Source organism: Sapajus apella, unplaced genomic scaffold (genome assembly GCF_009761245.1).
Source record: "Sapajus apella isolate SASKATOON/1434 unplaced genomic scaffold, GSC_monkey_1.0 scaffold1, whole genome shotgun sequence".
NCBI classification, from domain to species: Eukaryota; Metazoa; Chordata; class Mammalia; order Primates; family Cebidae; genus Sapajus; species Sapajus apella.
The window spans coordinates 66,882,123-66,895,956 of record NW_022436941.1 but is presented as its reverse complement, the minus strand read 5'-3'; the positions used below and the strand labels follow the sequence as shown (position 1 = coordinate 66,895,956).

General features: G+C 46.5%; 1 protein-coding gene across 2 annotated transcripts; it reads left to right on the top strand.

Moving 5' to 3' along the window:
- Window positions 1–204: 204 nt before the first annotated feature.
- TMEM171 (transmembrane protein 171) lies at window positions 205–10,808 on the top strand. Of its 2 annotated transcripts, none has more exons than XM_032278630.1 (4): window positions 205–310; window positions 2,910–3,617; window positions 7,946–8,087; window positions 10,515–10,808. In XM_032278630.1, exons 2-4 carry the CDS (start codon window positions 2,978–2,980, stop codon window positions 10,717–10,719), a joined length of 987 nt encoding a protein of 328 aa, XP_032134521.1. In that variant the 5' UTR covers window positions 205–310; window positions 2,910–2,977; the 3' UTR covers window positions 10,720–10,808. The 2 variants fall into 2 exon arrangements, with proteins under 2 accessions (XP_032134521.1, XP_032134512.1); XM_032278621.1 differs by having other exon boundaries at window positions 10,512–10,808.
- Window positions 10,809–13,834: the final 3,026 nt, after the last annotated feature.

The window sequence follows — 13,834 nt, the reverse complement described above, 5'->3', positions numbered from 1 at the left end:
AGCGCCGCAAGCCCGCCAGCCCCGAGTTCCGAAGCCGCCCCTGGATCTCCACACCCGCACGGTCGCGCCTCAGGCCCCCAGTGGCGGCCAGCTCCCGCCGGTCGCTCCTGCCCTGCCCTGCCCTGCCCTGCCCGGGCCGCCGCGCCCGCGCGGCACCGCCTCTTTCTCTAAATACGGTGGCGCCCGCCCTCAGCACCCGGACGCGCGGGGGTAGGGTGCGGGGCTGCCGGCGCAGCCCAGGCCGCGTGCGGAGGCGGACGCGGCGCCCAGCCAGTGCCCACAGCAGCGCGGGCGCCGGACCCAGCCTCAGGTAAGCGGCCCCGGCCCGCGCGCCTGCGCCGGAGAAAGCGAGTCGGGCGCTGAGCGCGGCGGCCAGGCTGGGCGCTGGGAGCCGGGCAACGCCGAGGCGCAGGGTATCCGAGCCCCACCTGCGCCCCTGCGAGCCCCTCGGGCTGTTGGTTGAGCTTGGGCTTCCTAAAAGCCGCAAGCTGATTTCACACAAAAGGTATTTGCCTCTTGTTTCGTTCCCCAAAGACGCCAGAGCTTTGGACGTGGAGAGGTGCTGTGAATTTGGAAATGTGTTTTGGAAAACCGATAGCAGTGTTGGGGAGGAGAATTTGGCTTTGGGGAGGTTAAGTGTAGGGTCGTGTTTGGAAAAGGTTTCATTGCGAGTGAGTATGGGTGTCTTTGCATTCGTTTGTGGGTGCATCTGTGGGGGACGGAGAGAGACTGAGACTACTCCCACACTGTTCTGGATCAGATATCAACACTCAGCCAGGTACTCAGTCCACTAGTCCACGGACGAGAAACTGCAGATCCAGTTTTGGGCTTCTATTTACTTTACTGGTGTTTGGGAATTTGCCTTAAGACAGTTGAAGCCTTGTCACTCACTGTAAAATTGACTATACTAGGAATAAGGGAATTCCTGATAGGACTTTGCCACCCCCTTCTCTTCCTTGTCTCTGAAACCGCAAGAGAGATTGCATGATTCGGGAAAAAAATTAAAACAAAGCTGTATATATAGGTTTCAGGACTTGCCGTCGTGGACTCGCCCGGTGGTTTCTTTCCACTGGGAGTTTTGGAATGTACTCCCTGTAGGATAAATGGGGACGACTGTATACTCAATGTTGAAACTCTTATTCACTGCAGGATGTTACTGACTTAATAAAAATGGTAAAGTAAAAGAAAATTAATTAGTACAATGCTGTCTTTGTCTCACTTTAACTGCATCCGTATGTCGTTTTTCCAAGTTTGAAATGAAAGCTTTTTTTCCTCCTGTATTTCCTCTTTCTTTTTTTTTTTCTCCAACTTCCTTCTGATTCTGTCATACTTTTTCCTGGAAAAGTATTTCCCAGTGTAAGATCACCTGTTTGCTTTCTTTACCCAGACTCACCTTCCTTAATGTGATTTTGTTTGTCAAGATTGTCTTGGCCTTAGGGCCTCAATCTTGAGTTCCTTCATGTGACCCTGCATGTGAGCTGCATGAAATATTTTAAAAGTTTTCTTTCTTTGGGCAGGTGAAAATAGTCTTCACGATTTTGACTTGTCTTTGCAAATGCAGGACCTGACTTACAGGGTCCTGGTAAAATATCCCATTCCTTGTAATAAAATAAGATAACTAGGTGATAAAGTCAGCTCTGTGTAAGTAGACAACTCTTTAGCAACTACTTGGTATATTTAACATCCCCTTGAAATATAGGGCTTGGGTGATTTTGTGGAAGGTGCTTTCTCACTTGATTCCACTTACACTATTCTTTCAAAGCCAAGTTCCTCCCCTCCCCCTGTTTTGTGCTTTGTAACTAGCAATTTTATTGGCTGCTTGTTTTTAACTGAGTCTCAACCTCTTTGTGGAAGTAGGTGGCACCATGTGGAGGAGAGTGAGAGGCCACACCTGCCTTTGGGTACCTGTTCACTCCGAAGCTCCTCCTGACCTGCTGTGCCACACTTTCAAGGGTCATCCCAGACCCAAGCAACTGGGCTACCAGTCTGTGCTTGCTGAGAACCCAAAGATCTTTTTTTTTTTTGGCAGGGTCTTGCTCTGTTGCCCAGGCTGGAGTACAGTGGTGTGATCTTGGCTCACTGCAACCTCCAGCTCCCAGGATCAAGCAATCCTCCCACCTCAGCCTCCCAAGTAGCTGGGACCACAGGCATCATGCCTGGCTAATTTTTGTATTTTTAGCAGAGATGGGGTTTTGCTGTGTCACCCAGGCTGGTCTTAAACTTGTGAGCTCAAGCAGTCTGCCTGCTTCTGTCTCCCAAAGTGCTGGGATTACAGGCACAAGCCACTGCGCCTGGCCCCAAGAACCACATTTTGATAAAATCAACTTAAAAGTCCACGAAACCCACTGTGTTCCTGAACTGCCTTCTTAGCCTATTGAAACTGCTGAAATTGGGTCTTTGGTAGATGTAGCCTTAGAATAAAACATGAAATGGAAAGCTGCCGTAGTCTAAAACAGGAAATGGAAAGTTAGTTACGGAACTAACTGACTTGAAAAGCTGACAGCAGCTGTGATGAAAAGTGGGGCATTTGCAATCAGAAAGAATCCCTGTGGTTCTTCCCTCATTCACCCACTCCTGTTTTATCCCCCAGGAAAATGAGCTTGTAAGACTCAGAAAACACCACACCCAGTTGCTTTTGTTCTTTCATTTTTTGAAAAAAGATACACTTCGATGTGTAGTAATTGAATTTCCTCTGTTTTGAAGATCATCATAAAATTACATATTTAAAAGTTTGTGAATGCCAGTTTTTCTGACTCATAAACCAACTTATTGTTCTACAGCTTATCAGTTGTATTAAGTTCTACCTCCATGACTTCATCCCGTGTGACTTCAGAAATGGCCAGCAAAAAACCAGGGTGGTTCTGGAACACCTGTGCCCACGTTAATTTGGTGTTTGGTTGTGTTCGCAGAGCTGCTGAAGTCTTGGAGGGAAGAAAACGCATCCCACCCTGCCTCTGGGAAGGGGCCTCTTCTGGACATGTCTCCTGCAGCTGCTGCTGAGCCAGATGGGGACCAGCAGGACAGGCACGTCAGCAAGCTCATCTTCTGCTTCTTTGTCTTCGGCGCCGTCCTGTTGTGTGTGGGAGTCCTGCTCTCCATCTTTGGGTTCCAGGCGTGCCAATACAAGCCCCTCCCAGACTGCAGCATGGTGCTCAAGGTGGCAGGGCCTGCTTGTGCTGTGATTGGGCTTGGGGCTGTGATCCTGGCCCGCTCCCGGGCACAACTTCAGCTCCATACAGGGCTGCAGAGAGGTCACCAGATGGACCCCGACCAAGCCTTCATCTGCGGAGAGAGCCGCCAGTTTGCCCAGTGCCTCATCTTCGGGTTTCTCTTCTTGACAAGCGGCATGCTCATCAGCGTCCTGGGCATTTGGGTCCCTGGCTGTGGCTCCGACTGGGCACAGGAACCACTAAACGAGACAGACACTGCCAACACGGAGCCCCGGATCTGTGGGTTCCTTTCTTTGCAGATCATGGGGCCCTTGATTGTGCTTGTAGGATTGTGTTTCTTCGTGGTTGCCCACATTAAGAAGAGAAACACCTTGAATGCTGGCCAGGATGCCTCTGAGAGCGAAGAGGGACAGATCCAGAGTACCGAGCCTGTCCAGGTCACCGTAGGTGGGTGGCTGTCATTTGTGTTCTTGCTTCTATCACAGTGGCTTTGCAGCTGGGTCTCACCAGCTGCTCCTGGTTCTGGTCTAGATTCTCTTTCCCACTTCCTCCACCTCTCACACACCCGCGCCATGTGTACGTACACAATGCTGCTGCTGTGGGAAGCCCCGGAGGAATCTTGTATACATCTTTCCCCCCAGCAACTCTTTCTTACTTTGCAAAGCATTGGGATATTAAGTAGTGACCTTGACTGAGGTCACAGAGCAAATTAAGAGGAAAGTGAGAAGAACTGTGAGGACAGCCTTGGAGCCTTCTGCCACCTTAGGGACCCACTAAGTGACCCCGTTACCCCTGTTATTCTCACACCAAAACCACATAGCACTTTTAGTTGTGGGACACTTGGGTTCTCCTCCCAGGCTGTCACTAGCTGGCTGTCCTTGTAAGTCCTTCGCCTCTCCTGCCTTGGTTTATATCTCTATAACACAAGCAGTGCGTCTCTAAGATTCCTGCAGCACTCACATGCTAGGACTCTGGATGTGTCCGAGTCCAGCAGTCTTCAGGTGTTTTGAGGGGACTCTGTACTGTCTCTGTGTTGTCCTTGGTTTTTTGTGACATCATCTGTGACTGCAGGGCTAAGGCAAAGCTTGGAAGCAGTGGGATAAACCGAGATGGAATATGACAGCACCTGCCACTTCTTTCTCCCACGGAATGCCTACAAGTTCCTCCTGGGTCCCCTGGGTTGCACAGAAGAGCTGGAGTGCCATTTCCTGCAGGACAATAGTGGTAGCTTTGGCCTCAGCTTCACACAACCAAGGAAAAACCCCATCGCTGCTCATTGGCAGATCCCTTTTTTCAGTCTCCTACTTTTAAAACAGTAAAGCTGTGAAACCATTGACATTGAAAAGGCTAGGAAAAGAAGTCCGCAGAACAGAAACCATGGAGGGAACAGAGAGGGAGTGTGACAAGTGAGATGCGTCTCCTGCTTGGGGCTGTCTACTGGAAGCAGTGGAATTCACGGAGCACAGCCTGGAGGGGAGGACTTGGGTTGCTGGCCTTGCATGCCACCAGCCTTGGAGAGGAGGGCAGATGGATTTGCAGCCGTTCCTTGGGTAGCGCCAGGGTAGATGCTCCCAGCTTCCTTATTAATATATAATGGTGACAACACAAATATTAATTATATATTCACAATAGCTAACACTTATATAGGGTATATTTTTGTGCCAAACACATTTAAGTGCTTTAGCATGTGCTCTTAAAGGTCCGCCTTTGTGAAATTCATTCACACCTATAACAACCCAAGGAGGCAGATACTGTTAGTACCTCCATGTTACACAGGAAGAAAATGAGGCGTGTAGACATCAAGTGGCTTACCTAAGGCCACACACTAGCAAGTGGCGGAGCAGGGTCCCAACCCTAGTATGTGGGCACACCCACAGAAGAGCCCTTGCATAGCACCCTGCCCAGGGCACATGGGTGTGATTCCATTTCATCCTTCACCAAGTGTTCTTGGAAGTTACTACATGAGAAAAGGGCTCTCTTTAATCTGATAGATGTTCTCGGTGCTCTTGAGGAACACAGTGAGGTACAAGTAAATATGTTCATCTAACGCTGCTGTGCTTCCACTTAGTTGGAAATAGTTCGAGCGGAGTTTTCAGGCCCAGCCTTCCACCTGGTGGCTGGAATCAGAGGGGAGGCAGGGGACAGAGCTGTGGTGCTGTTTCTGGTGTCCTTGTCTTGAAGTTGGTTTAAAATCTTTTCTACTAAACCCTTTAAACCCCCATTGAACCTGTGAAAATCTTGCATCTTAGCTCCTCTCCTTTGATATTGTGGGATAGGGTTTACATCTTTAGAATCCCAGAAGCATGCTCTCCTTGTTGTGGATACACTCAGTGCTATCCTGGACACACAGCAGGTGAGTGCGATAGCGTTCCCTGGAGGTGTCTGTATGTTGTGTGCTCACAGAGGACATCAAGTTCTGAAAGATGCATTAAAGGGAGCTTGCAAGGGAGAGGTCTCTTTCCAGGGAGAGCAGGTTGCAGGGTGTGGGCAGGCCGAGCTGCTGGGACAAAGGGCAAGAGAGCCTTGAAGGTAATAGGGTTACTAGAGCATTTCGTTGTGTGTTTTTGAGAGGTGACTGGCCTGCGTTCAAGGCTTGCTTCACAGGTTCTTTATTCTACAGTGTGTAATTGAAGTGAACACAACCCCAATTCCTCTAACCTACCAAGACCTTCTAAAAAATTAAATGAGGATCCCAGGACAACTATTATGCTTTCTCACCTTTAGATTAGCAAAATGTATTTTAAACTCTCGTTGCCATCTCCTTGCAGGAGGAAGGGGAGGTGGACTTAATGTATTTTCTGAAGGGCTAAATTCCCTCTGGGAAATGATTGAGGCTGCTGTGGTGGGTGAAAGGTGAAGGGTGGAGCCAGTGGCCAATTGCCTTTGGGGTGTTTCTTCATCATGCAAATAAGTGCCCTTGGCTGGCACTGTAGCTGTGAGAGTTGGCTCTGTGCTTGGCACTGTGTTCATCGCCAGATGCAAATCATCCCAACTAGTCCTTCCTTCTACCTGTCCTCTGATGCAGGTACTGCCTGGCTTGCAGTTTACAGCTGTGGCAGCTGAGGTCAAGGAGGTCACCTAGCTTGTTCGGGTTGGAACCCCCATCACTTTAAAGAATCCTGCGCCACCCTAAGCAAGCATCAAATGTGCTAGGCGTGCGAACCAGTCTCCTCCCTACTGGGAAGTAAAGCCCCGACTCCTTCATTTTTCCTGAACTGTTATTGCTATTGCCAGCTTCTCAGAGGCCTCCGCCAGGCCCCCAGCAGTGGTGTAGCCACAGCCCTACACTGTTCTGGGCCACTGGTGTGGTGCATTTTTGTACTGGAATCGTAATTCAAATTAGAGTTTGCATCTGGTCCCTAGTTTCTCCTCAAAACCTGGGGATGTGTTCTGGAACGAACGGTAGCTACAGAAATGCAAATCTGTACTTTGGTAAATAACAGTTAGGGCCTGTAGCATGGCTTATTGTTATTTGCTCAGGAGCTGAAACTATATTTGAAGAACAAGGCACTTTAGCCAACAGCTAACTTGTGAATTAAAATTGTAAACTGAAAACAAGAAAAGCTTCATCAGCAGTAGACACCCCAGAAGAGGGAAGAGAGCTTTTCAGCCACCAATTCACAGAAAGGTTTGGGCTTAGACTTGCTGTGAAACATAGACCCACTTTCATACCGTAATGGTCAGCACTCTGGATTCTGAGATGTAGGCCTACTTTTAAAACATTTGTGGTATATATATATATATGTATATATATATATATATGTGTGTGTGTGTGTGTGTGTGTGTGTGTGTGTGAAACAATTTTAACTGTTTTTGTTTTGATTTTTTGTTTTGAGACCAGAATCTCTCTCTGTCACCTAGCTGCACTGCAGTGGCGCAATCCTGGCTCACCACAGCCTCCGACTCCTGGGTTCAAGCAATTCTCCTGCCTCAGCCTCCTGAGTAGCTAGGATTATAGGCGCCTACCACCATGCCTGGCTGATTTTTTTTTCTTTTTTTTTTTTTTTTTTTGGTATTTTTAGTAGAGACAGGATTTAGCCATGTTGGCCAGGCTGGTCTCAAACTCCTGACCTCAAGTGATCTACCTGCCTTGGCCTCCCAAAGTGCTGGGATTACAGATGTAAGCCACCATTCCTGGCCATTTTTTTTTTTTTCTTTAAAGACAGGGTCTTGCTCTGTCACCCAGGCTGGTATGCAGTGGTGCAGTCAGAGCTCCCTGCAGCCCAGAACTCCTGGGCTCAAGCAGTCTTCCTATCTTATTCTTCTGAGTAGCTGGGACTACAGGCATGGACTCCCACATCTGGCTAATTGTTTTCTTTTAATTTTTTTGAGACGAGATATCGCCGTGTTGCCCAGGCTGGTCTCCAACTCCTGGGCTCAAGCAGTCCTTCCTCCTCAGCGTCCCAAAGTGCTGGGATTATAGATGTGAGCTGCTGCACCCAGCCAGACCGTTTTTAAATGGTTTCGTGGCATTGAATACAGTCACCATGTTGTGCAACCGTCATCATCAGTTCCCAGAACTCTCCCACTGGAAACTGTACTCACCAAACAGCAACACTCCCTTCCGCCTCCCCACTTCCTCTCAGCCCCTGGTGACTTCGTCTACTTTTCTGTCTCTATACATTAATGGGCTCACTTTTAAATTCTGGAGTTAGCAGCTGGTGTGTTGACCTTTTATATAGATGGGCCAAATTTAGAATTAATTAATTTTGCTTTTGCTAATTTGCTTCCATTTATTACCCACCTGCCTTCAACTAAATTTCGTGTTTCCCTAGGTGACTCGGTAATAATATTTCCACCCCCTCCACCACCTTACTTTCCCGAATCTTCAGCTTCTGCGGTCACTGAGAGTCCTGGGACCAACAGTCAGCTTCCAAATGAAAACCCCCCTTCATATTACAGTATTTTCAACTATGGGTAAGAATTTCCATTTGAACTTCAAGAGAGGCCTGAATTCAAGCCAAACTAGTATTAAGGCTGGGGTTCACTAGGAGGCATTTAAATGTATCTTTTTTGCTGATGTTTGTCAGAATTAGTGTCTTGATATTAACAGTACCTTTCAGGAAACTGTGGGCAGCACATAAGTTAAAAATGATAAAGTGATCATGCTGGGTTAATATGAAGCCTACTGCAGCCATCTTTATGTGGTCCTAACTGGGGCGATTCTCAGAATGTTTAACAACCCTTGCCGGGGGCGGTGCAAAAAGCAGCCAATCAGAGGCACTTTCAATTTCCCACCTGCCGAAAGGTGGGAGTTTGCAAAAGGAGTTGTCTGCGGTCCTTTGTGGCTTAGGGGTGGAAAGTTAGGGTTTTCCTTTCAATTTTGTTCTAGGAAGTCAGCATGAAAGGGCTGTAGGTTCCTTGCCTCCAGACCCTATTCTTCTACCTCAAGCCGAGATCGCACCACTGCACTCCAGCCTGGAAAACAGTGAGACTCTGTCTCAGGAAGAAAAAAAAAAGAATGTTTAGCAACCCAGCAATCAAACTGAGTGCCAGGGCTAGACCAGGAGGCCCCTGCTATCATGCTAGGCTTCACTGCTTTAGATCATGGAGAGGTATAAGGGTCCCAGGGGATCCCCAACAGTTACAGAAGAGCTGTAGTACAGAAGTACTGTAGCCATGCTTGGGTGACTGGCTAAAATCAGCCTGAGCCCTGACCTGACACAGCTGGGCCTCTCCCTCAATATTCACTCCTTCCCTGGGGCACAGAGAACATCAGGTCAGCACCCACCCCACACAGAAGGCAGCAAGGTAGGCTCTAGTGGGCCAGGCCTGAGGTACCAGGAGCCTGTGGGGAGGGAGTCCAGATGGAGAAGGACATTGAGGAAAAGGCAGAGATGATGAGTTCCAGGGTGAATGACAGGGAAGCTTGGAGGTCCCCAACTGAGAGGACGTGGGAGATGAACTTAGTTTCAGTGGCGAGAAGATGGTGGGCAGCTGGTAGGGGAGGCACAGTGAGATGAGGGCCTTGGAGGCAGACTGGGAGGGAGAGAGAGCAGGTGATGGAGATGGAACTGCGGAGGTTGCTGGAACCAGGAGGACGAAGAGTCAGGGACTAGTGGGAAACCCACAGGAGAGGCTCATGCAGACCCCAGAAATGTTGTGCTCAGGGAGCAGAGCTGGAGAAGGCTCTGGTGTTACCTTCTAGAATAGGAAACCAGGATGTAGGAAGGGAAGAGCATTGCTACAAATTGTCACAGAGTGAAGTGGGTAAGACAATGAGATAATGTGCATTTTTGCATGCAGAAAGCAGGAGGGACAGAGAGACTGGCACTCATTGCTGGTGATAGCACCATCTTACCTTGTCATTCATGACGGAGCAGGCAGTGGGCCAGGAGCAGGGGCCAGGTGGACCCCTGCCTTTCCTCTGGGGCCTGGAGGGAATGAAGTTATGTAGAGATTCTTTTCCACAAAAGTAGGGGGACAGGTTAGCTGATGGGAGAGAGAAAGAGGTGGCTGACAAGGACAGAGTTTGCTTTAGAGCTTCATAAGGGGTTGTGATGGGGGAATCCAGGGAGGTGCATGTGGGAGTGGCCCTGTGTGAAGAAAGGGCAGGCTAGGGCTGGACCTCTGTAGAGTTCTCATCGTAAATGTTCATATTTTTTTTTCTTCTAATGATAAACTTCCCCAAACCCTAAAATCAATGTCTAGTAACTTAAACTACTGCTGCTGCTACTATGATTTCTGTGTCCCAGGGTCTGGCTTTTCTTTCATGAGTTTATGTAACTCTCATATCCACTCTAGGAGAAAGGAATGTTATCATCCTCATTTCACAGATAAGGAAATTGACGATTAGTGATGTTGAATAACTTGCCCAAGATCACATAGCTGGGAAGCAGCAGAGTAGATTCCAGTGCAGCTCGGCCTTTGTTAGAGCCCGCTCCATTAGCCAGTATGCCTTCCTGCCGTGCTTCAGGTTTGGGCTTAATGTATTAATTTTCCATGGCATAAGTTTGTCTACCTTATGTTAGCTGTCCCAGAAGACAGAATAGCAGAGAACAGTAACTGTGTCTGTGTGTGTGTGTGCACGTGTGTGTGTGTGTGTGCACGTGTGTATGTGCTCTCTTTGGATGGTGTCTGTAAATTAGTATTCAATGTCTTTTCAATGACAAGGGAATGACAGCAGGAGTGAGACTGTCTTAATGTTACACTCAGCTCTAGGAAAAGGAAAAGGTAACAAATCAAAACAGATCTATGAAAAGCCCAGTGTGGGAGAAATTATTCCTCAGATTCTTGCACATACTCCTAAGTGCCTGTGATTAAACATTTGAAAAGAACCTAGTACTTAAGGGGTCGCTGTTTCTGTCACCTCTCCTTCATGTTCTCTCTCTTTCCCTCTAGCAGGACCCCAACTTCTGAGAGTCAGGGTGCAGCCTCCGAGAGAGACTGTGAATCCATATATACAATTTCCGGGACGAATTCATCTTCTGAGGTCTCACACACTCCACATCTTCCACATCTTCCATCTGAATTGCCTCCTAGATATGAAGAAAAAGAAAATGCTGCGGCTACATTCTTGCCTCCACCTTCTGAGCCTTTCCCACCATAAACTGTGGACTCCAGTTCAGTTTTATATGTAATGGATCACTATTTTATTTAATTTGTTTTTTAATAAAAAATGCAATAGCATTGGCTATATTATAACTTTCCTGACACAGCATCAACACGAGTAACCAACCTTTCAGGCCAGATTCCAGCCATTAGTGCTTTAGATCCTGGAAAGGGGCAAAGGGCCCAGGGTCCAGGCACTTAATGTGGCCTCTTTGGATAGTATCTATCCATTTGTACTCAATGTCTTTTCAGTGACAAGGGGAATGATGACAGGAGTGAGGTTGTCTTAATTTATTCATTTGTACATTATACATTTGGTCCTATGACCCTGGGAGGTAAGTGAGATTATTTTTATTGGTGGATAAAGAAACAAAGGCTCAGAGAGTCTAACTTCTTCAAGGTCACATAGCTTCCACGTGGTGGGCTTGATTTTGAACCCATCTGGTGGCTGGTTTCTGAAAGACGGGCTCCTTGTCACCATCCTGTGCTGTCAAAGGACTACCAGCAGCAGTGGTTAATATTTAGCTTGGTCTATGCTGTCTCCTGGGTTAGCTGCTTCTGAAACAGAGAAACAACATTACTCCCCTCATTTCTTTATTATTTCTTTTCTTCTGCTCTTTATTCTTTCTCTGCCCTCCTCCTTTCTCCTCTTCCTACTCCCCTTTTCTTTTTTTTCCTTTTGAAAGAAGCTGATTAGGGAGCCTTTATGCTGGGGCAGTCTTAAGCATGTTGATACCCTAGAGTCTTCTTATTGTGAAATTTCTTGACAGGAAATTTCTTGGGACACTTTGGCAACTAGATTCTCCTCAAGAGGCTCAGAAAGGATTTGTCTTTCTGTATGAAGACATACTGGAACCAAACTGTCTGAACCATTGCCTTTTTATTCTTATAAGGATACTGCTAGCCAAAGCCTATTGTATAGTTGGGTGTGTTAATATGTATTTATTTAATTCTAGATCTAAACCTTAAGAAGTAATGACTATTAGTATTTCTAACTGGAAGAAATTGATTTTTAGAATATGAAATCTGTAGTAATAGCTTTTTTGGTAACAAAATTTCATGTAGCAAAAATGTGAATTTTTTAAAATGCCTTTTACACAACCATAATCTCCCCCCAAATTGGTTTATTCCAGCATTTAAGTGCCTGAAAGCAGAGCAAAGGGGCGGACATGCTCCAACAGTTTGACTGAAGTAATGACTGATTTCATGTGAATTGCCACTGAGATAAGTCAGGGTGGCAGTTGGTACCAGCTGTACTAATCTATTTTTAAATTGGACATTTATTGGCTTGAACTGCTCTTAAAATTCTGCTATTTTTTTCCTCCTGGGAGGTTAATTATTCACATTTAAAAATTAGAACAAAACTTCCTTCTGATGTTTAAAATGCTGGAGCTGAAACTTCTAGGTAGAATTACTTTAAAGCATTTATGAGTCCTCATATTAATCAAGAAGCTTTTTAATGGTTTGGCGTTGGGATTTGTAACTGGGTATTTTACATTTATATGCTATGCTAATAAACTTAAGCAAGGGGTTTGACATGCTCAGGAATAAGTTTGACCTTTTGGTTATGGAAGTCTATTCCGGTTCCCTCAGTCCTTCACAGTACTCAGCAAACCTGGGACTGAAGCTGAAGTCGGCAAACCTCCCAGTGTTGAAAATGCTGAACGTGTGAGGATGTTTGTTGTGGGGCTGAAATCACATGCAACAGAGCTGGGCCAAATCATTTAACCCTAGCAAGACGTGTTCTTTTCCTATCACGGTGCTGGCAGAGGATGACAGCTTCTGAAAGCCCCCTCAGTGGACTGTGACTTGTTTTTCTTAGAGTTGTTAGGTTTTTTATTGAGGTAAAATTTGCATAATATAATTAACTGTTTTGTTATGTATTTATGTATTTATTTTGAGATTGCGTCTCCTTCTGTTGCCCAGGCTGGAATACAGTGATGCGATCGTAGCTCACTGCAGCCTTTAACTCTGGGCTCAAGCCATCTTCCTGATTCAGCCTCCTGAGTAGCTGGGATTACAGGCGAGCGCCACCACACCCAGCTCATTTTAAAAATTTTTGGGGATTTTTACTGTATTACCCAGGCTGGTCTCCAACCCCCAGGGTTCAAGCAATCCTCCTTTCTTGGCCTCCCAAAGTGTTGGGATTGCAAGTTATGGAAGTCTATTTCATTTCCATCAGTCCTTTGCCATATTCAATGCGTGAGTCATTGTGCCCAGCCTACAATTAACCATTTTAAAGTGAACAATTCAGTGGCCTTTAATATATTCACACTGTTATACAAACCACCACCTCTAATCCCAAATCATTTTCATCACCCTAAAATAAAAAAACCCACACATATTAAGCAGCCCTTCCCCATCCTTCTCTTCCTCTATGCCCCAGCTCCTGGAAAAGACCAGTCTGCTTTCTGTCTGTATGGGTTTACTTATTCTGGATATTTCCTATAAGTGGAATCACATAATATGTGACCTTTTGTGTCTGTCTTCTCTCGTTTAGCATGTTTTCTTTTTTTTTTTTTTTTTTTTTTTTTTTTTTTTTTTTGAGACGGAGTTTCACTCATGTTACCCAGGCTGGAGTGCAATGGCGCAATCTCGGCTCACCGCAACCTCCGCCTCCTGGGTTCAGGCAATTCTCCTGCCTCAGCCTCCTGAGTAGCTGGGATTACAGGCACGCACCACCATGCCCAGCTAATGTTTTTTTTTTTTTGTATTTTTAGTAGAGACGGGGTTTCACCATGTCGACCAGGATGGTCTCGATCTCTTGACCTCATGATCCACCCGCCTCGGCCTCCCAAAGTGCTGGGATTACAGGCTTGAGCCACCGCACCCGGCCTTATCGTTTAGCATGTTTTCAAGGTTTATCCATGTTGTAACATATATCAGTACCTCATTTTTATCACCAAGTAATGCTCCATTGTATGAATATACCACACTTTGTTTATCCATTCATCCATCGGTGGACACCTGGGTTGTGTATACCTTTTGACTGTTGTGAATGATGCTGCTGTGAACTTGCATGTGCAAGTATTTGTTGAAGTACCTGTTTTCAATTCTTTCAGAATTGCTGGATCCTATGTTAACTCTGAGTTTGGAGGAACCACCATCCTGTT